Source organism: Pipra filicauda, unplaced genomic scaffold (genome assembly GCF_003945595.2).
Source record: "Pipra filicauda isolate LSUMZ 115617 unplaced genomic scaffold, ASM394559v2 scaffold43_size3849885_pilon, whole genome shotgun sequence".
Classification (NCBI taxonomy): Eukaryota; Metazoa; Chordata; class Aves; order Passeriformes; family Pipridae; genus Pipra; species Pipra filicauda.
In genome coordinates, this window is record NW_024104576.1 from 3,614,093 (window position 1) to 3,640,417 (window position 26,325).

The 26,325-nt window shown below is 40.8% G+C and overlaps 2 protein-coding genes across 3 annotated transcripts in view; one reads left to right on the plus strand and one right to left on the minus strand.

The window, feature by feature from the left end:
* KCTD15 (potassium channel tetramerization domain containing 15) overlaps positions 1-3,960 on the plus strand; it is a 45,442-nt gene extending 41,482 nt beyond the window's left edge. For both annotated transcript variants that reach the window (XM_027732403.2, XM_027732402.2), the window contains exon 5: positions 420-3,960. In XM_027732403.2, the coding sequence (XP_027588204.1) occupies positions 420-575 (156 nt within the window). In that variant the 3' untranslated portion in view covers positions 576-3,960. The remainder of the gene's footprint in view (positions 1-419) is intronic.
* A 4-nt stretch (positions 3,961-3,964) lies between these two features.
* The window catches only part of LOC113993861 (transcription initiation factor TFIID subunit 4-like), a 146,370-nt gene continuing 124,009 nt past the window's right edge, over positions 3,965-26,325 (minus strand). The window contains 1 exon segment of the mRNA XM_027732400.2: positions 3,965-5,713. Coding sequence (XP_027588201.2) covers positions 5,546-5,713 — 168 coding nt within the window. The 3' untranslated portion in view covers positions 3,965-5,545.

Below are 26,325 nucleotides of genomic sequence, written 5' to 3' on the forward strand. Positions count from 1 at the left end.
GATACATTTTCATCTGCCAAGGAAGACCTTTTCATCCCCTCTCTGTAAAATTGTTCATATTACTAATGAATAATGGGCACTTTTTATAACAACTTAAACCTGATGTTGCTTTCTATAAGCAGTAAGAGATAGCATCAATATCACCACAGTCCAGTATTTTACTATATAATGTACTAAGCTGCTCTGCAGAGTGCTTATTTCTTTGATTAATTTTTGTTTTCTACAGAGGTTTGCTGAGAGCGAGACTTTAATCACAGTATAGTCATTTAACAATAAGTTATAGAATTATAGCTGAATAATATTCATTCACAATGAGGACTGGAAAGACTAAATCCATCATTTAGATCTGGTGCTTCTGACTGCTTTTATCACTGAAATTTGCTAAATATTAATCTGATTTTTTCCCCCCCACATTGCAGGTGCTCGAAAGATTATTTCAGAAGGGATTTACCGTGGCAGCTTCCTGTGGTGGTGGGGTGGATTCCTCTCAGTTCAGTGAATACGTGCTGTGTCGCGAAGACAGACGACCACAACCCACCCCAACAATCAGAATAAAACAGGAGCCCCTGGACTAGACCCTCCCTGTACCCCCTTTGTAACCGTAGAAGTGTTTAATAGTCCCTTATGTGAAACGCTAAGGATTTGCAAAACAGTATTAGCAAACAGACTTTGACTTTATGTTGCCAATAGTGGTATTCTGAAACTACCTGTCACATAGCCAGCCACGAAATGCATTTGAGAAGCCAGTTGTCCGTTCGTCACGGTGGAGTTCCCGGGTGCTCAGCACAGCAGGTCTCTGGGATGGACTTTGGGCTCAACAGCACTGCTGTGGAACAGGCAAAGCTTTCTAACCCCCTGACCCTGCACTGGACTGGACTTCTGCAAAGACCAGTTAAAGCAGTGGGATGGATCAGCAGGAGCTGTGGTTCTGCCAGCCTTCCCAGGGACACCCCAGTGCTGTGACACGTGGACGTCTGTGAGAGGAAGATGGAACGCTAAAAACTGCACTGAGACTCTTCCCTGACTGCCACACCTCCATATCAGACGTGCTTTACACCTCCAGGCACCACGGGGCACCTCTGTGATTGTACTCACCCACACTAGCAAATGGCTTATTTTTATACGACATTTCCAACTGAAGTCTCTCTCTGTGGACAGGATCCAGAATCAGAAAAGGACCGATTTATAGTCAACTGGTGCTCAGTAGTAAAAACCCCACACAAACCAAACAAAAAAAGTGACAAAAAGTTAGACAAGGCCGATTTTTGCAACAGTAGGGATCTGGAAGCACAAAATAAAATGCCATCCACCATCACACAAGGGTCACATACCCGACACGGAGCTGTAGCTCTCTTAAAGCCAGTCTTGTTTTGACACAGAAACTGTTTAAGTTTTGCATCATCAAAGAAACGTGGTTCTGCCAAGCAAGCTCTGCCACCCCTCGTTAATCATTTACTAACCATGTTAGAAGCCCACATTTAGGAGGAAAGTGTAAGAATTTTGGACAGGCCTAACTCTTTATGGGTCTGGAATTCTTGCAAAGAGCTGTTAAAACCCTGTACTGCCACTGTCGGATGAAAGCAGAGGCCGCCTTTGGTTTAAATTGTTTTATTAATTTAAATTATTATTAAAATATTAGTTCTGTAGCCGCCCTCTATCTGTGTACCTTTCTCTGTAACGAAGTCAGGGGTCTGCAGGAGGGTCCTGCTACTGCCAGGAATTGGCATCGACTCCCAGGGCTCCCTAACTCAGGAGACAGCGCCGCGTTCGCAGGTGCGAGGTTATAAATAGCATTCTGCGAAATCCTGTTTGGTGCTGTTCAGCATGATTGGGTCCTCAATAACTAATTCATGTGTTAATCACAATTTAGTTTCTCCCACATTAATTTATAGAATACTGTTGTAGATGCTGAATCTTAATTAAACTCTTTTTAGATGCGGCCATATAGAACAAGGGAGAGAGTATTAGGTGGTCGACAGTTCTTCAGTGCCAGTTGGTTGCAATCAGGCAAAATTTAAAAAGTCACATTTAAGACTAATATTTTCAAAAGCGATGAGCTGTACTGACTATCCAAGGAACAATCTAGGCAGGGGTCTTATTTTTGGAAAAGGGCTGGATACCTGTCCATGGAAAATCAGACCTCTGCAGGTTTCCTCACCTTGGTCACCCAACTCAGAAATCTCTAATGGCGATCCTGGCCGGTTGGCCTGCTACCTTAGCAGAACAGTTGAGCAAATCTGTCTACTTTAAGAGTTGTAAAGTTATTTTATTTTGTGGTTTTATACTTGTACGACATTCTAAAGTCGCTAGGCATTGCCATATTTGAATATATGGCACAACATTCACCTTTGTATGTAAGATATCTGTAGAATTGTATATTATACATTTAATATTGTAAAGAACTTAACGTATAATTGTCATGTATTTGTGTATGCACATTTCTTATACAGTACTTCATGCCATAAACATTTCTGTAAAGTAAACGAGCAAAAATAAGCACGTAGGGTGGAACACTCACTGTATCTCCCATGTTGTTTGAAAGAGGTGAGAATTTTTGATTGTGTCTTCTCCAGCCTTTAGCTCCATTCAGCTTGATGTAGCCATGTCTCACAGAAAGGAAAAAAAAGTCTTTTTATTTATTACTTTCATACATTGAGTTCCCTTTCAGTCCAGAGTATCCTTAACTAATCTGTTCAGGTTCCTGTTTTTCCTGTATCCACCCTGCCGCCCTGACCAGGGTGAGTGGCACTCGCAGCGGCTCTGGCAGCGCATCCCCTCCTGTTCTTACCTCAGCCAGGGAGCAAAGGGGACCCCTCCTGGGGACATCACAGGGGCCCAATCCTGCCCCTGGTGCTCGGCCAGGCCTGCCCAGCTCCGCAGGGCTCTCTGCCCGCAGGACCGGGCGCTGAGCACCCGTGGGCAGCTCTCACGGGCACCAGGGGGGATGATGCTTCTGGACACGTGTAGGACATTGGAAGTACTTGTGGTTGGTTTTTCCTCAGTTTGGTATTTACCGTGTTTTTTTTATGGCTCAATGAAGCAGCTCCAGTACTTGGGGCAGCTTTGCTGAGGTGGCACTGGAAAGGGTTCCAGGCTGCACCAGCCGAGTTAAATGTGAAACTCGAGACGGAAAGTTTGAACCATGACATCACAGCATTGACTGCAAAATAGCACCAAGGCAAGGAAGACATGTGGAAACAATCAATTTCTTAGAAGAAAAATGCCTTTAAAAAAGAAAATTGTTAAGTTAGGACATGTTCTTTTAGTTAGTAACTTCAGGTCACTTATTTAAAGATTATTACAGTTTCATTTATATCTTTTTTACTTATTTCCCTGTATTTTTAGGCAGCAATATCAACGAAAACTGATTTGAATTTTTCCTTCTGGCCTTAAACCATAGTAACGCAACTTAATGAAGAACATTGCTCAGCTTGGCTAAGAGAGGTCTCAGAATGCCACGGCCACTCCAGCGAGGCCCTGTGTGCAGCCAGCAGATGTTTCTGCTGCCGAGGCCGAGGAGCTGAGCCTGGTTTTTCGCCTGATTCGATTGAACCCAACTGTTGTGATTCGCTGTTGCCGAGCACTGACCCCGTGGCCCCACGAACACGAGCCCTCCCCAGCACTCTGTGTGCAGGGCTGTCCCAGCCCCGCGCTCCCAGCGCAGGCAGAAAGGGAAGGAGAATGTTCTGTTGTGCTTATTGGACTCGTGGCTCCCCAGAAAGCAACTGCTGAGTGCATCCATTCTCTGTGCTAATGGCATCGAGGTTTGTTGACAATTTTATTAGATGTTTCACAAAGGATAAGAATCAGCACAACAAAACATTGAAGTATTTGGGTTTTAATATTTCTTCGTGGGTATTCTGTTAATATTTTGATGCAAAATGTTTTCTGACCAGTGCTGAAGAACTACAAGACAATGTGAAATTCATGTTCGATAAATTAATACTGTATGTCACTCGATGTGTTACTTTAGTAAATTGTTTTATTTCTTTACAAAATAAGTACAAATAAGGGAGTATGTTTTCACACAAATTGGGGGTATTTACGAGTATGTACAGAAATCATCAAAATAACGTAACTCTAATAAACACAAGGCCTTTATAAACAATATGTACAAATTATCAATACATTTAAAACATAACTTTACACTTCCTGGCCTTAAATACCTTATGAATAATCTTTTGGCTAAATAGCAGCAGTATAAATTTTCTTCTGCTTTTCATAAACCTTAAAAAATAATTAAAACCTTTGTTTTTAAAACTATTGGACAAATAGTTCTATTTGTGCTTTTGCTATGGTTTCCCATCAAAAAAAAAAATATTGCCTCAAAAAAGTGGCAAGCATAACATAGTAAAAATGGAAAAGATAAATAAGCAAATGTCTCCCTTCCGTGGTGACTGGTAACACTGTTAAAGTCTGAAATACAACTTGTGCCCACCTGCCTGTGACTGCTCCTCTCCGATCCCCATTTAAAGACTCACACTTGACCCCGCTCGGCTTTGGTGTGGGCCCAGAATTCCGCTTCAGCAAAGCATTTAAAAAGCATTCCTCCCACCTTTTAGCTACTTACAGCTATTCCTTATGCTTAAAGCCTGTTCATGAGCCTCCCGGGACTGGAATCCAAGGCATCACCACCCCTGGTGGCACCGGGATTCTCACCAGTCCCAGAGTGGAACCGACCTCCAAAAACCTTTAGAGCGGCTTTAAAAATCCATATAGAATACTCTAAAAATCTTTACTGAACAATACTATCTTTTAAAACCACCATTAAACCATACTCTTTGCAATAAATAAATTAACATCTTTTAGAAAATAAAACCCAACTTTGAATCATGTTACTAACCAGCTGCTACAAATGCACAAAAGGTCGAAGGGGTTTAGAAAACAACTGGAAGCTAGTCAAGGTAACTCAGCTGAGACCCAAGCACACAGACTTCATACACTTAGGATTTGGTTCAGCAAATGGCTCAGGAAATGAGCTGTGCAGTAAAAGCAAAAATCCCAAATATATCGAATTTGTGAGAGTGTGCTAGTCTCTTGGCTGTGCAAAAAACTGCCGTTCTAACTAAGCTAAAACAACACCAGGTATCACCATGGTTGGTGAGACAGCGCCGGTAAACGAAGAAGGAAAGCCCAACCCCGCAGGTGAACACACAGAACACCAGGGGTGGGCCCAGTCCTGTGACCTGTCCCAGTCCTGGCCAGGAGATGCTTTAGGTGAGCCATTGCAGCAGCCTTGCATTTGTGTGACTGCAACACCAGCTACTTCAGCCTTACCTAAAATGGCCAAATGGAGCAAGACTTGGATGTTGGTTTTATCTGTGGAGTTAACATTTTAAAACCTTTTGCACTTTTTTTTTTTTGGTGGTTTTTATATTTTTTTTTTTTTTTTTTACATAAAGGAAATTTATTGCATGTGTCTGACAATTTTACAAAACAAAATTACTGGAACATTGACTTCTGAAAAAAATAGAAGGCACATTAAAATGACAGCTTTCAATGCGAGTTGAGCTTCTGTATGGAGCAATCAGTACAACTGTTGGCTTTATTTAAGCAGAGCTCGATAGAGCAGGAGAGAATGGCTCATTTCTCGTTCCTGTTCCATGTAGAAGATGAAGTCCCTGAGGTTTACACGTGTTATTTTCTGTCGTGGATACTGCCTGGGGGAAGCAGTGCCCAGGCCAGCCTGACTCCCACCAGACACACCGAGACCCTGCAAAGAAAACACGGCAAACTCGTAAGTCCTGCAGCAGTGAAGAGTTCCCTCATGCTCAGGTTTACAGCTGCTGACTGCTGGATTCTTTTAAACATCTTCAGTGGATTACTGAGCCTCATTCTCAAAGCATTACATGTAATGTTTTTTATCATTATTCTTTCTACTGCGTTTCACCACGTTAACCCGAGTAAAGAACTCAAGTGCAAACATGTGAGACAACACCTTGTTCACTTACAACTCAGGACAGATCTGTCCAGTTCTCCTGCTACAGTCGTGTTCCCTGTAGATGTATTTGACCAGTTTAAATTCAGGAGCCTTTTGAGGACCAAGCTGTTTGCAGCAGATAAAGCCATGTGTGCACCATCCTCCTGCACATCCCGGCACTGGAAACAGGTGAGTGGCATATTTGGATGTTGCTACTCTGCAGGTGCAGGTCCCACAGGGGACCCCAGCTCTGTCCTCTGGGTCTGCTGGAGAAAAGGGCTCAGTGGGGGGAGATTCTCAACTCGAGCAGACAACCAAAAATTCAATAAAAAGATCACGAAGACTTAGACATTGTGTGATGATAAAGACAAACATTAGTATACTTGTTTCTACAGCTATATTAAATAATTATATATTTTTTTAATTGGTATATAGGTACTGAATTACTGAATACCTCATCCTGACTTTGTATATGGAGAGAAAATTCCCAAACTGGGCCCTAAGGACGCTGTGAATCTGAACGTTTAGAAATGGAAAGGACCTAATTACAGCCTCTGCAGTCTCATGGAGTTTAAACTGAAACCTGGTCCACACATACAGTTCTTTTTTCATCTGTAGGAGTCCATTGTTTTTATTAATTCCAGTTGGTTTGTAGCAAAATAAACTGTTCTAACTTAGAAAAATAGGGTTTAATCTCTAAAAAGATTTAAGCTATGTTTCAAACCTGTAAGACATCTGGTAAAATTTTCAGTACTTCTAATATCCCCAAATTTACTTAGTGCTGCTCAAACCTACCCTTCTTTCCCCGGGAAATACTTATTCTAGGATCTTCACTCCAGCCATTAAGTACACAGTTAAGGGTAATTTTACTATTGAAAGGTTGTAGGGGAAGCATTTATGGTCTGCTGAGACATGGCACTCTTCCTCTTGTGTACCATAGTCAGTCAGACTCCTTGCAGAACTGCACCATCCATGTTAGTTCTCCTATACCTGCTTATTAAATTGCAGCAGTGGGGCAAATCCTGTTCTCCTGTAACCACAAACACAAAAGGCTTAATGGAGTGCAGTGAATGTGGCTCAGCTTGCAGGGAATAGTGGGAGAAGCCCACAACCTTTGAGCATCTGAGCTGAGGGATTCTGTCCTCCAGTGTGGAGTAGTTTGTGTTAATTAATTGATTGAGCACGACCCTCCCTGCTCACAGGAAAGCAGCTGCAGCTGCAGGGGCTGCTCATCTCTGCTGGAGCCAGACACATGCCCAGTGCATAATCCATGTATTTACTGGTGCTCCGAGTTCAGCCTTTACACCAAAACCCTTTGCATTCCTGAAAGAAAAAGGATCATTTAAACCCTTAACTCACCACCTTCCACAGGCTGGAACAACATCGACCCTTACCTGCCTCCCAGCTGCATCCTGACCACACACCCACTTTGCCAGGGCTGTGCCCACTCTTTCTAACCCTTCAAGAAACCACTGTCTATATATTTATTTTAAATCAAGCTGACTCAAAAATATTTTTCCTGCTTCTCTGTTCCCCACATGGTGCATCTCTCCCCTGCCCACAGTACTACTTATTTCAGGTTCATCCTGACTACAGGACCTGGACAGTGACCAACACACTTGAAAGAAATGTGGCCACCTTGAACTCCTTAGAAACCAGTGTCCATAGCATTCTGGACTAGAAGCATCCCCCACATACTTACCAAATAGTAACAGAAAAGCTAAATAATTTTTAAAATTTTTCTTCATATGAAACTGTTTCTTGAATCGGTTGAGTTACATTTACAGCAAGTAACTGCTCTCTATTTGAACAGAGTAGCTGGAATTAAGATGTGCCAAGTCACACTCATTCTTTTATCTTGAGATACCGAACACAACCAAACGTGATATGAAGCTGTGCACATTGGTAACCACACTTGTGAGCCCATCAGCTACCTGATCGTGTTCTGGAGTTGTTTTACAAGGTGGAAAAAAATCATAAAAATTATTTTAGAAATACAGAAGCACATCTGTAAGCTGACAAAACAGTAATTTATATCTGTTAGTATATAATATTGACATATGTCAATCACTAAAGACCAATCTGTTTAGTACTGCATTGTACTCAAAATTATTCTGCAGATGCTATGTATGAGAAAAGGAGACTACTAAATGCCACAATTATTTAATTGTATACATGAATTTAAATATAGTTGAAAATCATCGCCGAGAATAGTGAAATTGAAGTAATTCAGAATTTTCTCAAGAAAAATCACACATTTTTTATCAGCATGAGAGACTTTTCATTAACCCAGACAAACCCTGTGTTGTCTGTATCTATGGCAACTAATCAGAGTTACACAGATAAAAGCGCTAATAAAAGAATAAATGGTTGTAAATTGTTTACATCCTCTATGTCCTGTTCCCAATCACACACACACACAACTACACATCAATACTAGTTTTTGTATCAGTGAACTTCTAGTTATAATTTTAGGAAAACTTAAAACATTCGAGCCAGGAAAAACCACATTTAATTTATATAGAACACTCTGCCTCTTCATTTTGAGACTGCTCACATGCATGAGTTATGGTGACTTCCTGTCCCCTCCCATCCTGGCCTCTCCTTTTACTGCCTCCTCTCCTTTGCTCCTTTAATCCCTTCTTGGACCACACCAAGTGACTGGTGACTGCCCTGAACTCGGCACTGCAAACCCCAGGCAGAGCAAGGAAAGCAGCAGAGAGCAACCAAATCACCCTGTGCTCCACCCGTTCCTCACAGGCCTCCAGGGAGGTGGGTGCAGGGGGCTTTCCTGAGACTGCCCCCAACTCCTGCTCTCACCAGCACTGAAGAGAAAATCAATCCATGGCAAATCAGATACAGGAGTTTGTACCCACCCCGGTGCCGTGCTCTCCATTAACCTCCAACCCAAGACCCACTGAAACAGCAGAGTCTGTCCACTTCAACAGGCTTTAATGCTCTTCAGCACCCCAACAGCTGATGGGTAGAGAGCTCACAATATTTTAAATAACAGTGTTGGACTGTCAAGCTTAATTCAACTTTTGGAAGCTACTACCTAGCTTGAAATGATGGCTTCAGAAGAATCAGGGTAATTACTGGTTCAGTATAAACATTTTGAAGCAATTCTGAATTTATGCCAGATATGACACAAGATTTGGGCCACCCTTCTCAGCCTGTTTGCTATTTTCAGGATTTTCCTCTGAGAAAACTCATGCTGTTGGCAAAGAGAAATATAAACAGTTCAGAATAAAACACTGACCAAAGACTTGGTAGATCAGTAGGTAAATATACAACACCCTGCCCCAGAAACACGCTCTCACAGTGACAGGGCAGATGCTAAAGCAAATTCTGTGCACAGAGAAGCCAACGAAGCCTCATTTCTGACAGCTGTGCCACAGTTCTCTGGTGCTGCTGACCCCAGCAAACGTGGCTCCTTTACAGAGGGTTCATCACCTCTTACCTCTCCACAAATACTCAAGTCTGCTGCCCTTCACCAACCACAAACTCCCCCTGCCTCCCAAGCCTTCACCCGTCTCAAACTGTCTGGGAACTCGTCCACGGTTGGCTCCTCTCCCATCCTCACGGACGGGTGGGTCCTCCAGGGTGACCCTGCAGGCTCAGGGGCTCCTCAGCCACCCAGGAACGTGTGGCCCCAGGCCAGATGTACCCCAGAGCTCACAGTGCAGTCTGTTCCTCTCTGGTGAGCTCAGCACGTCTCTCTTTCCTGCACCCAAGCCAACAGTTCACACGGAAGCTGTGGAAACTTAAAATCTCAAGCTCCTTCCTACCTCTGTCCCCCTTCTGCTGGGCCCCATCACTCCATTTCATCTGTATTTCCCAAAAGGTTTAAAGGCTACTGGGAAAGAGGACTCAGACAGACACACCTCTTCCAAAATATTCATGGGCAAACTCCCCCACTGCTCAGAAAGTAGAAGTGTCTTTGTGCATTAAATTACAATAATTACAGCAGCAGGTGGACGGAAATGAAACCAGGTAACTCCCCAAAGTGTGCTGTTCCCTGCTCGAGATAGAAGTGCTTTCACATAAGAAAGCACATGTAATACAAAATCTCCATTTATTTTTATAACAACAATTTCTACTGTTGAACAATTAAATCATTTATTTCCCCAAACCTGTGGACCTTCAGCTTTTGAATTACAGAACCATGGAAATACAGCACAATATTCTTGTCAGGGAACAGAAAGATAAAGGCAAATAGGAGATTGCATTTAATATTTTATCCATCCTTCCTTCACCAGAAAACAATTCAGTCCTGACATCTCTCCTTTGAACAGAGTCTTGATCTGGGCTATTGCTTCTCTGAGAGCCACAGACAAGGCAATAATGATAAAAGATCCGCTGGGTTTCTTCCCAGGCTACACGGCTCATCCTTGTGGCAGAGCTGTCTGAGAGTGGGAATCCCACCCCAACAGTTCAGAGCCCAGCTGCCTATGGAGTAAAACACATCAGCAATTCCGCCCTCCGAGCTCCGTGTGCTGCGGAGGAGTGGGAAGATAAGGTATCTATTAGTGTGCTCTGATGAATAAGGGGCCTTGAATCACAAGAAACATTCTGGAGATATTCTGCAGCAATTATGTTTACTTGCATAAAATGCTATTAGATCTTTGGCTGAGAGGCACATGAAAAACAGGTATAATATTACGTATGATTAGCTGTCCCACGTAAATTAGGGTTTAATTCAACACCTACTGAGGCTAATAGTAATGATTTCACTGAAACATCCTTAAATTAGGATACCCCTAAAGTACAGAAAAGTAATAACTGTTCGTCAGCACCTCAAAGACTAACAATTCTATATGAAATATAATTATATCTATAAAAATACCGTGCATCTTCGTATGCACAACATGGTGGCTTTACAACTGTCTAGAAAGATTCATCACCAAAAGCTATCATTTAGGCCTTCAGATGAGCAGCATTTACAGGGAGCATTGGATCCCATTCTCTCTTCGGAAGCTGGTTATTTTCCCTTGCCAACATTTTTTACCCTGTACTATTTTAGTGCAACTGTTCCTACAGACTCTGTTTTGGCACAGGTTCACTTGCTACACCCTTCTGGATGCAAATGCATCTCCTTTCCCCTGGGCACATAAACACACACCTCACCCTGCAGACAAACATCAGAAAAACTGATTTGCACAAGTACTTACAGGTACTTCAAATACCAACACAATTGCAACATTTCAAAGACAGCATGCAGTAATTTTGAAATTAAGAAATAATAAGGGGAAGGTAAATCATACTAAGTCATGGATACAGTGAAAATTTTTTCTTCAGATGTGATCACTTCAGTTTATAATTACCTGATGTTATTTGAACCCAAAGAAATGGGCTGCCATTACAAGCAGAACACTTTATATGTACCTGCTCTTTGCCTTTATTACACTAAGACGAGTCACATATGCAAGTATTATAATAAAAAACCTGCTTTGTAAAGCAGCATCATACCAAAATCTTCCAGATGAGGGAACTGGGCATTTATCCCAACCTGACCACTTAATTCCTCCCTCTAAGACAGCATTTCTCCCCCAGCTGAATGAGGGCAGGGGAAAAAGGCAGACTCTGAGGCATTTCAGGGAGAAACTAGTTGGGAAGAAGAGAAATCTGCCCCAATGGAAACAAATAATGAAATGAGGTGTAAGGCAGCTGTGGGCTATGACATCTACCTGCTCAAGAGAGATGGGTGCTCAGCTGCCCAGTCCTCAGGAGGTCACTCTCAGGTAGGAACCAGACTGCAACTCATCTCCACTTCTCAATCAGTGTATCCATGCGGTGTCTGAACAAACTCTGCATTGATGTGAGCAAGAAAAACTCAAGTTTTTCCTGCACAGAGTACAGCTCTGCATTCTGCAGAGACCTTTACCCTCTCCAGGATCTTTTGGTACCCCTCACTCCCCACTTGGTATCTGATAAAAACACATTTCTTTGTGTCCTCCGACTTCTTGCAACACACTCACAACTTCCTGGTGCTGCAAGTTCTGGGTCTTTTCATTTCCTTTGTTCATGGACCTGCTCTTCAGTGAAGCTCTAGGTCCTGCCAACATCTTTATCCACAAACATCTCACACCTATCACAATCCACTGCCTTACTTGGACTTAAAAGCAATGACAATTTTACCTGATTAAGAATTCCCAAGTTTGGGTTGCATTCTTCCCGTGGTAATTATAAGTGGAATATTCTATTTATCCTGTTTCCATCATACATGTATATTTTCATTTTGCTTGGAATGTTTCTCCTCCCATGCTTTCCAAATGTTTAATCAAGTGCTGCTCCCTTTGAAATACTAATCCTGCCAAATTTTTTTATTGTTATTTTTCAAGCATTGTGGTGCTTTTCCCTTCTCATCTTTCAATATTAGCATAGGGGTTTTTTTCTTGTTTTGTTTTGTGTTGTTCTGTTGAGGTTTTTTTTAAGGACTTGCCTGTCTTACTCCAGCCTAGTCAGGCTGTACATCCCTACATTCTCTCTCACTAGGAGTCAAGAAATGTCAAACCAAATTCGGGAGCAGCCCTACCGTCCAGCTTGCAGGATTCACATTTTCCTTGAGACATATTTGATTCCCATCTGAATTTTCTCTAATATCCTTGATATTAGTTTGAAACTATCTCAGTTTTACATAGTGGGTGGCCATTTCTTTTCTAACCTGTAAGACTGTGACTTTCATTAAATCAGAAACTTAAAATAATTAAAATATTCTCGATATCCATCAATCTCTAGACACGTATCACCATAAAAATTAATTGTTTAAATATCTAATTAAAAGATACATAATCACTATCCAGTAAAGGCTGCTTTTTGGTCTTTCTCTTGCTGAATACACAGCGAACAGAACAACTGTAGGGGACCAGACTCATTTATAGCTGGTTTTGCTGAAGCAAAGTCAGCACTAACACGTGCTGTCTGTCACCTGTGCAAGGGAGACACGGCTATCACAGCTGTTCCATCCACTGCCAGTCCTCCCGAGGGAGGGGGGAAGAGCAGGAGACAGAGAGAAAAGTATCCAAATCTTATACACAAAATCACTTTCTCAACTTTGAGAGCATGAATTGCCCTCATTCATCTCAACTGACTTTCAGTTCTTAAGCCTAATTATGATGTATAACACCCAGACTTCATAATAACTGTGTTTGAAACGTTGGCCATCTCGCTCCCTCCCAGCAGCTGTGCAAGTGCCAGTCGAGTGCCTTTACACCCCACTTGCCAAACAAAGGGCAAAACTACCCCCAAATCTACCAGCCCTGTAGGACTTCATTCCTGGATAGAATGCCCTATAAACCTTTCCCTGTAATCCCCTCTCCTCCTCTGTGGATTGAGGGGAGCACAGGGCCCTCCCCTGTACACCCAGCCCATTACACAAACCAAAACAAAGCAGGCAATGTGGTTATCTCTGGATTGAGTGGCAATAAAATTAAGCCCTAAATGCTAATACCTTGAGCTTGCAGGATAAACACAATGTCAGAACACAGTCCAGTGTACAGGAAACAAGACATTAACATTTGTAAATAAAAGGTGGAAGACAGCTAACACTCTATTACTGCAAATATCATGGAATATAATTAAGGCTGGTGCGTTTCAGACATTAGGGAGAGCTGACAGAGTTCAGCAGGGAGAAGAAGGCAAATCATTCAGCCATTCAGTTCTTGATTTCTTAACATTTCTGTTTCTTACTGCTAAGTCCCACTCTTGACACTTTCTAAGTTAGAGGTTTTGCTTGTTCAGAAAATATTTTAAAAACTTAAGATTGGCACAAATAACTCTTGGAAGAATGGCTCCAAAAAGGGAACATGGTGGGTTTTCTTCCCTGCAGACATCAGTAAACTCACAGGAGCCCCCATCCTCTGTGCTCTTCATTTCCCCTTCTACAGCACAAAGACAATCCCTTGGTCACCAGTGCTGTTCATTGTGCTGGGCTCTTTCTCAAGTCCTCTTCTGTGTCCCCTGCCTCTCTGTCTCCCACAGCAGGATCACTTCTCCAGGCCTCACAGCAGACACACCTGGCGACCTGCAGGGCACCTCTCATTGCTCTGCATTACCCTGCATTAACCTCAGTGGCTGCTGAACTTACATCCCTTTTTAAAAAAAAAAAAAAACAAACCCCAAACTCTGCTTCATACTGCTCTCTAACCTCTTAATGTCAATCCAGCTTTTCCTTTCTCTCCATTATTAGACAAAGCAAGACAGCCAAGCCTTGAATAAAAAGCAGATCAGTTTAATTTATAAACACTATATTTAGTGACAATTTAAACTTTGCTCTGCTCTTTAGAAACCCTGTAATCCTCTCTTACTTCACAAATTCCCAAACCCTTACCTTCCTCCAGCCCATTTCACCACAAAGCAAACAACCAACCTTTTAAAGACACTTACATGCAACACAGCCAACAACAAAGAATAAACCTGGAATTTCAAGCTAAGCTATTTGAAAAAAAACCCTCAAACTTACTTGCTTTTGGTAAAGTTAACCCTTTCACACACTCACAATTATCCCAGATCCACCTCACTGTATAAACAGTGGGATTAGATGCATCACAAAAACTTTGCAGAAGATCCTTTAACCAACTGTATCTTGCTGTAACGAAATGATTGAGCAATTCATATCAGTATCTAAAAAGAATAAGTGTCTTCAGTCTCACAGATGATCATGGAGGAGATAGAGTGATGTAGAAAAACATTTTTTTCAGACCTTAAAGCTCTATTCTTGGTTATCTCTTAACTTCTCATTTTGACTATCCTAATAAGTTTCGACACCACTCAGACTACCTCAAGAAAAGAAGACTTAAGAAGTAATATCACAACTATCACCTCCCTTCCTTCATTAGAAACACCCCAATATATATGGTTATTAATTATTTAAAATAAATTAGAAACCAAAGACTCGAAGTCAAATACTCCATTATGAACAATTTTAATTAAAACAGACACTAAAATATATTATAGAAATAAGTCTAAGACAGGTAGAAAATCACCTAATACCAGGAATCAGCTGATACACACCGAAGAGCCATTACTAATGGGTCCTGAGAACAAAAAAACCAAACCAAAACTGACAAGTCTCTCATATCAAATCACTCCCAAAACAAAACAAACATGAATATTATATTAAAAAAGAAGGTTGTAATTACAAAAGAAAAACCTTTACCGAAGTACCACCCAAAACCAGAGGCTCAAGATGGGATATTTCTGGCTAAGGTAAACAAAAGGCAGTGGAGTGCAATCCATGCCCCCTCTTTGGAAGGAGCTGGCACAGCCAATCATCAGCATGTGAGAACCCCAGCAGATGATGGAGGAGGGCAACCAAGCAGACACACACCGCCCTCCATGCACAGAGGAGGATTACTGCCTTAATTAGAGAGGCCAGGCAGAAACAACGGGAATGCCGGGTGTGCTCCATAGCATGGAATGGTGCTACTGGCCTATTTTTACCATTGGCAATGGGAGGGGAGGCACAGCAGCTCTAGCAGGAGCAAGTGCATTATGATACAACACAACATGAGCATTATAAAATGCGAGATGAATCTCGAGCCCAGAGGCTCTTTAGCACCACTCCAAATCACAACTCTCTGCCTTCATTTTTCTTCTTTGCTACCATTCCACTTCTCTCAGTACTTCTGACTTGATTAACCCTTTTTTCTCTTTCTTATCTTTTACCTTCCTATTTTCATGGTATCACATCAGATTCTTTAAAAAGCATCTGGGTATTAACAGCAGAGATTATAGATCAGCAGTCAGGTTTTCTGTCATACTCTAAGCCAGGGAAGCTCCAGTTTTTTCCAGTGAGAAATTTATCACTTCATTGCCACCTCAAAAAGACAGCATGCTCTTTTGAAAATCTGGCCCTGATTAAAAGTTACAAAAATCATAAATCAAATTGTAACCTGTTTTCAATGGTCTGAATTCAAGTGCTGTGAATTTGTTTTTTCTTCAAATACTTTCCCCAGAAATTCAAGTCTAACGAGCCTGAAACAGACTTCCTGAAACACAAGCTTTCTGGGAATTAGGAAAGATGCAGTTGTGTGCTCTGGCTGATTTTTGGTGTCCCTTTCTGGAACAGCAAGTTCTGGCGTTCGGTTTAACCAATTCCACCTTCCTCATTAACCTGGCCCGAAATGATGAACTCAATTTTCCAAGAGCTGTTTTGGTCTTTCTGAAAGGCAGTGCCAGGCCCCCTGATCCCTCCCCACAGCCCATAGAATGTGCTACCTGAACACGTGCACAGCAACATATGGTACAGTGGGTTATAACCATTTTACCATCTGCTCTCTCTGAACTCTCACCTCGATAATCCCATATCAGCTTTTCCCCTTAACTGCCACAGTTCTTAGATCTTGGCTTCTACTTACCCTTTTAAAATTAAATTGCAGCAAAATGCATGGTCAGATTATCTGCTGCTCTTCAGAAGCCTCTGCTACTCCCCAGGTGACTTCATTTGGCCAGGGCCTTAAACAAATTGTGCCTTCAGAGCCACAGACCTTCCTTTTTTCAGTGAACAAGACAAATCAGTAACCAGAACATTCTTTATTCTGCAAAAATATTGCTCAAGATCCCGTCATATCCTTTACATACTCATTTATAAAGTACTTTGTTTCTATTATACTCTTATTTAGGGCAGCACCTTCAGTGGAATTACAGAGGAGTCTATAACTTTCCAGGAGCAAACTGCAGGTTTTTAGCAACATTCCCCACAGTACCTGACTGTTTCTGTCAAACTACCTCCCGCTATGGGCCTAATTTGGTTTTTCCACTAACAGCCCCATTAGTATAACCCCTGACCATCTTGCTACTCTGTGTACCCATAAAACCCAAACAGTGGCATCATATTGAAAAATAAAATGTTCATTTTCTGGCAACAAACATAAGTTCTATCCAAAGTTCAGAGAACTGGACAGGTTTTGTAAACCGAGAGGACTTTTGAAACTTTTATTATTAAATTTGTTGGGTTTGTGTTTTATTTGGGCTTTGCTTTTTTGTTCTGGTTTGGTTTGGGTGTTTTATTCTCTATTTTGTTTTGCTTGCATCTCATGACATCAAGTTCTATTTCATATAGATGTTGGAGTTTGAAAGTCTAAGCTTTAATTCTATCTAGAACAGCTCATCTGGTGGACTGCCTTCAAATTTAAAGTCTGCCTCATTTACAAAAACTCAAAAAATAGCTACACAGTAATTAAAATCCATGAAAGACTGTGGCTTTGGTATAATTTATACATACCCATGCAAAACTACTACATACACACAGACAGGGAAAATATAGAGATATTTTTAATGAATACTATTCACAGCCACATGAATATATGCACCTCTATTTTTTATTACAGCACTTGACAATATCAGTTCTTATGGATGACGAAATTGAAGAAAGAATCAAATATGGTTATCACCAATTACTATTTTACAATATCTAGATTCAACTCAAAATATTAAATCATAACAGCTCAGTAAACTTCCCTGACTCATTATCAACTGAACCAGACTGTAATGCCCACACAATGAAAACTACATTTGTAGAAGAATAGCTTTGTAAAATGATTCAAGTTTTAAAATCAGTATAATGCCTTCTCATTAAAAGTATGCATTTCTTCTCCGTTGTGAAATCCCACATCATGTCTACACACATTGCTTCCTTTTGGATTCCTGTTTAGTATCTGAACAAAAGAGGAATTCGATTTTTCCAATGTGTGAAGAAATCAGTTCATGAGATATAATTTTGCTTTTTCACACATGAGCAGTTTAAATATGTTATTCAATGTTATCTTGAGGCACAAACATAAGGCATGTAGGTTAGAGAAGTCAAAACTACATACCAGACTGCTACCTCAAATGTCTTTCAAAACAGGCAGCTGAAGAATATCATGAAAACTATGGTTTAATTAAAGACTATTGAATTTAGTTGTAATCTGGTCCTATTACACAAATAGTATACAGTGACTGTACAAATATAGAGTCCCTGAATATACGTATGAAATTCCATACGTGTTTTCCAACTACACAAATGGATCTATATTCCATAGCTCTACCTGGGGGAAGAGAGTAGTACTTTGTTTCTTTTGGAGTTTATGCTGAAACAGCCTCTTCCTTCCCTATACAATGCAAGGGAAACAAGAGCTTTAATGGCTAACAACTAGAGTTCACACTTCACTTTTCCCCTCCAAACACAGGAGGACATCAGCTCTGCCCTCCCCCCTCAATTCTCTTTTGCATTCAAAGTATTTCCACCCCTGCATAAAAATGACTTTTTTATTATGCAGTTTCACAGACTTTCCTAGGTGGCACCCCAGGAGCATAATCTCGATTCAGAGAACAAAACCATCTAATTATCCCAGCTGCATAATTCACTGGCCCACAAACAGGGGTTGGCCAACCCATGATCTTATCTGACAGACTCCAGGAGCACGTGTGGGAATCCCTATGGGGGGAACACCGGGCAGGGCTGGAGGTCAAGCACTCACTGGGACAACCTGGGCCGGCCCAGGGGAGGGAGGACAAAGTAGACACCGAGCAGCCTGGAACTTGGGCACTGCAGGCAGATCCTCCTTCCTTTGGTTGCTCAGTCTGTCTGCAGGTGAATCACTTCAGGAGAGGTTTCTCCCTGAGCTGTGGATCCTCCACGGCCACACTGCAATGAGCCACACCTGTAACAGCTGCAGTGGTAAAGGGCAGGAGGAAACACCTGCATTGGCACTACTGTAAGTATATAATGCAGGTCTCCTCCAATCTCACTGAGAGGCAATGCTGTCATTTGAAAATCAGACATTGCTCAGATGACAAAAGCAAAACACACTTATGGAGTATTCCTTACTTTGCATCTGTTTTTCCTACCACGCTGATGAAAAGCTCTCTACGTTCACAGGATTCTGGCAAACCTCCCAACAGAAACCTTTCAGACACTGTCTATAGAGAATTTTTGCAGGTCCTTTTATTATTGCTTGTTTGTTTTAATTTACCAGAGTTGCTTTCAAGTTCCTTCCAACCTTTGAAAAACATCATCCAGTTTGTTGACATGATCAAGTACCTGCTATTCACTAAATTACAGATAGAGATGAGCCCTGGACCACTCTTGGTGCCAGTTAGCAAAACACTTCATGGTCTCCCATGAATTTCAAATGTAAAGAAATGATATTTAACAGAACTATGAATTGGGTTCTAACGTGTAACATTTTACCACATAATAAAGACTAAGCCGGAAAACATTTCAATTCTCAATGTTTTCATCCTGCATTATAACAAACATGAGTGGCAGAGAGACTTGTCAGCCCAGTGGTTAAGGCACTATTCATCTTCCATCTCCCAGATCTGGGCTGCAACTGCTCGGCAATAGACTCACTTTCTCACTAGAAATGTCATCTCGGAGCTGAGAAACCTTCTTGACAAATATGTTTTTGAAACAGATGTATTTTTGCTAAACATTTTATCTCTGACAAAAATGTATTTTGACAGAGAAAGTTTCATAGTGAATTTTTTTTCACCAGCTCTAATAAAAAGTTAAGACTTTTAGGCCCTAAGTGGGGAGAGCTGCTCGGACTGTGCCTCGCTGACTGAGGTGAGGCCTCCCTGGCCGGAGCGATGACCATCCTGTGACTGCCCTCCTGGACACAGAGGTCAATTATCCATTGCTCTGTCCTGATTTACCAGTGTTTACCCCAAAACAATGAGCCACAGCTCCTCTCTCACTGTGGCATTCCGAGCAAGGCTATGAATGGGACCCAAACCTGCCTCATCCTCCTCAGCTGCTCCTCACAGCTTTGTCTGAATGACTCCTTCGTGTACTTAAGTAGTAATTAACAACAGAAATGTTTAGGATAAACAGTAAAGACAGGGCATTTGAAAAAAGAGTTAACAGATGTCCTTAACATTGCTGCTGGCCTAATAACGTTGCTGCAGTAATTCATTTGATGTGGAGTTTATTTAGCTGCTGCAAACATACAGGGTTATAATAATCATAAGCAGGTTGCATTAAGCACAATGGGTGTGTAACATAGTGTTAAAAATAATCCCAGAAACCGTATGCCTTTAAGATATTAGATGTGCAGTATCTTCTACAACCTGACTGTGAAAAGCTAGCCAGAAAGCATCTTTCAGACTTAAAAAAAAATTACTAAAAAGAAATATAAAACCCAAGACTTCTTTTACAGATAATTTTGCCTATAGTTTGGGATGGCAAACATTGAATTCAAACATCAAATCCTGGCATACTTCAGTAAGCTATCGGCACAGCAGTGCTGCCTTTTTTCCTTTGAAAAATGAAAGAATTAAATTCAAAACAAACAACTTCAATTTAACACCAAACTACAGGATAACCAATCTTAAAAATGTCAAATTGTAATGGATCTTAATACCCATATAAAACACAAAAATAGTGGCATTGTTCCTTGGTAATGCATAGCAACCTTACAGAATTTCAGTGAAGGAGAAAGAAGGGAAAAACACCTTATTACTTCTAACTCCTGCGAGCCATTTTGGTCTCCAAAGGTTTTAGACTGCCCGAGGCCATGTGTCTGCAGTGTTTCGGGAAATGACTTGCCTTCGCACGAACACTGCTATGTTCTGCAGCACTGCTGCCCCCCAGCATCCCCGCTCAATTTCTAGTTAACTCTTCCTTACCTGTATCAGCCTTTCCCCCCCTTTTTTTGCAGCAAGATTTCATAAAGGTTCTGCTTAAAAAAAACAAAAAATCAAAAAAACCTGCCACAAAAACGCAAAAAAACCAAAAACCCCTCTGCTTTTTCTGACAAGTTTGCTCAGAAACAAGCACAACCAAAATTTACCTCAATAAATCTTTGAGAGAAAAAGGAAATCGATTTGAAACTAAAATATTTGGAAACACAACTAGTTCAGCTAACAATCATCATGGAGCTTTGAAGTTTGATACTGCTCAAATGTTTGTCTGTTTTGCCTTAGTTGACAAACAGAAAACAAAAAACCATCAAAACCCGCACAGAAAACAACGGCACTACTAAAATCCTTCACTTATCACTGTATTTAGATTTTTAATTACACTCCCAGCACCACATTACAGGCTGCGATTAAGTCCCTGGGTAAGGCCTCAAAACTATTAACTAATTTGTCTTAGCAGCAGTGTATTAAAAGTAACAGGAAATAAACCATCTAACACAGAGAAAGATTTAATCCTTCATATAATGTACTAAACTCACTTAGCAGAGACGTTTTGTGTTTCCCTCTATTTTCTGTAAGGATACATGGCTACACACTGAGAGCTATTCTGCTTGATAGCTTTCTTAAAAATCTCCAGAAAATTCTTAGCCAAGGTCACTGCTGATTGACTCAAAATATGACAGTGGATGAGGCTACTAAAATATTCTGTTCATCTCAGAGGTTGAGTAAGCAGCTCTAACTAAGAGGAAAATCAATATAATACTTCACAGTGAGGAAGAAAATGGAAAATAGTTTAGCAGTTAAGTGGTTAATGCAATTCCTAAGTGTTCAGCAATCATTGCAATTTAGTGCCATTTCGATTATTACACAATAAACAGACCATGTTGTCTGGAAGCAAATTTTTATGAGTATAGCTGAAGGGGTTGCAACTTATTTAGCTGCTGAAACTCTAAGGGAAAGAACATTTCTGAATGCTAACACTACAGATCAGAAATATACAGGTACATTGGAAAGGTTATTTTTAGGTCACTACTATGGTAACTAACCACACTGACCTTTAAAATTAGTATGCAGTTCAAGAAAAATGAAGTTCAGTAAAATGTTCTTTAAACAGGATAATTTTAATAAACAATATTGCACATCCTTACAGCGGAATTCTGACACTTTTTACAGCTATTAATTTTACTTTTATATAATAATATAACATACAAGAATATCATGATGCAGAACTGACTAGGAAAAAATGTAAACAGCCAGAAAACTGATTAAACTATCATTAATTTATGTTTAAAGAATTAAAAAAATAACAACAGCTATATTTATTTCTGTAGAATAAAATTGCTAGCTGGAGAAGGGCAGTTTTTCATATCATGTATAGTCACGGAAATATTTAGAACAGCCACAGTTAATATCATCTTACTTTGTCTCATTTTGAAATTACAGAATTTTAAGTGGATTTCAAAAGCAAACCCAGTTCCACAATTTATAAATTCAAAGACAAGAAGGTGAGAATTATGTTCAGGGCAGATGAGATAAACAGCACGAGATGAAGAGTCCATGGCTGATGGCAGCAGGGACTCAGGGAAGGAAACACCATTTCGAACAAAAGTACTCTCTGAATCCAAAACACTAATGATTAATTAGACAAAACTTCAATTACAGTCATGGTTTTAAGAAATATTATGTGCCAGTCCATGAGGTAAGAAATGGAAATCAAATTTTGGCTGGTCATAAAGGTGTTCAACAAAACTACCAGCACAGAGAACATACTAACAAGTAGTAGACGCTGAAATCTGGCAAAAGCCAATTTACCCCATCAACTCACAATCATCAAATAGAGAACACAAATGTTTAATTTTACTTTGTCTCAGCCATGTTTGAGACTGCTTATAATGTTATGTCAAATGGCTGACAGTAAACCAGATACATAAATAGAAATTATTACATATACACACATATATATCTATATATGCACATGTACAGGGAGAGATATACACAAGCATTTTAGTCTAGGCCATAGAGTAGACCTTTTTCAGTATGTGACTCTTCCAGCAGAATATATAAAAATAAATTTTAAAAAGGGAAAATGATATCTGCATTTTGCAAGACTCAATATGCTTGTGAGTAACATTGCCTTGAAGTGAGTTTTAAATGCCTGGGTCACAATTGTTGTGAAAAAGGGAAAAAAATCTCTACACTGGTGGGATTCTGGGCCACCAGTGTTCCTGTGTTCCTGGAATTCCATATTACACCTACACCTCTTTGTTAGTCCCAGGCAGGAGATGGGTGCTGGTCAATTAGTAACTACGGCCACCTTTAAGGCCCATCTGGAAATGAGCACAATTACAATGTTCACTGTACAAAGACACAGCAAGGGACAGGCACAATTACCAATCTAACAACACCAGCAACAAAAAAAACCAACCCAAAAAAGAGCAAAGAATGGCTGGCAAGCTGTACTAACACCCTCCTTTTCCTCCCAGGACCTCAGGCAGCCCTGGGAGCCAGCTGGTCACTTCCCGGGGAGCAGCAGCTCTCCAGTGGATCCAACCCTGTGCTGAGGACCATGGACACAGCAGGAGACCTGATCCTACACACACTGAGAGCCAGTGGGAACATTCTCCAGGTTAGAAATCCCACGGAGAAAGCACAGAGCTCTGCATCTCACCTGTCCACCCTTCAAACTGGGCACCCAGGGCACGCCGAGTTCTGCCCGCTGGTGCTAAAGCAGCTACACCAGCAGCCACACTCTGTACTCTTTCCCCCATCTAATTAATACTTACAAGAGCATTTCTTTTAAAAATAATAGCAACTAAGGTGTATTAAGAAAAGTGCCATGGCAACAGGGTCTAGTTTCCAAAATGTGAAGCACAATCTCAAACTTGGCTTTTCTGAAAATTTCAGGTTTAGCCTCCCCCACCTTTCCATGGGGTAATTTTGCTGGTAGTAAATAATCAAAATTTTCATTTTTTGAGAGGTAACCAAGACTCTGAGCGTTCTTCTTGACATCTTCTCAGCCAAGACTGCTTATAGCTGTTGGCCACTGAAGAGCTTATTTAAGGAATGGGAGGTTGTAAGTGTGCCAGCCAGATGAGAGTGCTGAGCAGGCAGGGAACAAGTAACACAACAGGTAGAATGCCTGGACAGAAAAAAATTCCCCAATATTATTCTCTCATGAGCAAAGACATTCGTTTGCTGTACTGAACATTACAATCTCCAAATTGATGTTAAAATAGATGCAGGTTCTGACAGGTTATTTTTCATTTTGCTTGACTGGTGTTTACACAAACAAATCCAAATTTCAGTTAAAACAAACAAACAAAAATGCTCATGTAAGTAGTAATTTGGAAAGTAAGGTTCCACCAAGATTACATTTTCCAGCCTGACATAAGAGAAACATGAAGCAGAAATAATTACTGTCTGACACTAGGAAAAACGATGGTGATTAACTACACAGATTTAGCTTTAAAATACAGATTTCTCTGCAATGCTATGGCCACATACAAGTATCCAGCTTTAAAAAGAAACTGCTAATTCAAAGGATACCAGGGAGAGGTTTTTTGAGTGAATAAATATATACTCTTTTCATCTACTTCATGTGCAAATTTATTTAAAACACAATAAAATGACAGGCAAGTCTAAGGACTAAATACAAAAATATAGGAATGTCAAATGAACAAACTTTTTCACTCTGCAGTTTTTATTTTATTATTAGATGCTATTCCTAACTTGTTAAAATTGATCAAATAGAAAGCTGTGAATAGAGAAAAAATTAAGCCAACTAGAAAAGTGTGACTTGGATTTAATATTTTATAATTGCCAAGGGACATACTGAGATCAATGAATTTTTGCCCGAGATGAACGTCAGAAAGAGATGTACTTCAGTCTTTTAGGGAACATTGGTCTATTTAATTCTTGTGTCTGATGCATGTGAAATATGCCTGTCTTGGCCTTCCTTGGTGCCTGGGGGCCACGCTGGAGGCAGACATTACCACTTTTAATAGGCCGCCATCTGAGGAATGGCAAGGGATCCAATAACCCATCGACTCTAATGGATTTGCCTGTTTATTCACTTACACCTTTTTTGCAGCTAATTTTAGTTTTGCATGCTGAGTTGTTTCACTTTAAATTAAATGAATAGAAACAAAGGGGAAAAGACTGTGCAGCTAATAAACCATGATTATTTTCGAAGTTCTTCACAACAGGCTCCTCCATATAGGGAGGTGTATCACCGGAGAACAGATTCGCTGCTGCGTTTCTTCACTTGTCAAAATTAACGGAGCCTCTTTTAAATTTAGTAAGACAAAAAGTAGGTTATTACAAACTCGTGCTTATAATGCACTAATGAATTGCAGCAGTATAAAGCACCCAGCTTCAAATCATTATGAGGGTCATGAGCATCTTCAAAGAAAAATACAGGTAAAGTTAATGATTGTGCAGTGCTATCACAAACAAAAACAGTATACAGTTTAATCTAGCCCTTCATGTATACTTTGAAGATCACATATAACACTTAATGTGTTACTTATAAGCCAAATGGAGTCCCTCTAGATACAGAGGAACTTTGAGTAATAAAAATTTTCACTACATTTGATCCTTGGGAAAAATATATATTACGGGCTAAACCTTATTAGGGGATATAATCTCTATATTTGGACTGCATTAATATTTTGTTCCTCTACAGAAAAGCTCTTCTTCCCTTTCCTTGGGAGACAGCCTCTTGCATCTCGCTCTCCTCAACTTGTGGGTCCTCTGCAAAAGAACAAGATGGTCTTTAACCTTCCAACCCAAACCATTCTAGGATTTCTTCTAAAAGCTTCTGCTCACCCACCTCCTCTTTTTTCAGATCCACCAGTTCAGGTGCTTTGTTTTCCTCAGAAAGGCTGAAAGGAACTTACTCAGGGCCTCACTACAAGGCTCAGCTTCAAAACAGCTTTCAGTGAGTTACAAAGAGGCCTTTTCTCCAGGTTTGGGAATCTCCCCATTCCCAGCCTCCATCAGTTAAGAGGGGACAGACAAGGGCCAGGTGTCACCTGCTGATGACAGGTCATTCACTGCAGGAGCCTTTGTGTCCCCAGCCTGGGGGAACCATCCCCTCTGGGCACTCAAGGGCCACCTGACAATTGCCTGCCCTGAGGAAATCACTGTCGGCTTTCTGGCAGCAAGTAATCAAATCCAGTCAGGAATCACCCTTTTTTAAAGGCATAAAAATAATACGGCTCCTACTTGCAGAGAGAACAGACCAGGCTGGGTCCCCGAGGTAACCAAAACACGGCACTGCGGGGTCAGCACAGAAGAAACAGCTGCTGAACTGGGGCAATCCCCGGAGAGGGACTTCACTGCTGCAAAAAATGTTTCTTTTCTGTAATAAAATCGCATAAAATACAGCAGCAGCTGGTCATTTGTTCCCTCTTCATGACAGAAATCTAAGCACGTGACTTCTACAAAAGGTAGTACTACGTGGGGAGGTTCGTTGACCAAACTGCAAGGAATATGGCTATGAAAAACTAACATTAAGAGCCAAAATCTTGGGAGCCAAAACTCTGCCCCCCTCCAAAACTCTGCACTGCAGCTGCCAGGAAGAGCAGAGACGCATACAGAGATGCAGCAAGTTGTCTACAGTCAGAGGGGAGCTTGTGTACCCCTTCATTTAGAAAAACACATTTAGTTAGGGAGATCCTGCCCCTAAATAGCCATAAAATAATGTAAAAACTCTCTTTGAAGTGATACAGATGAGAACAAAAAAGGGCCTGTATCATTCAGAAGGGTCCACAGCACTA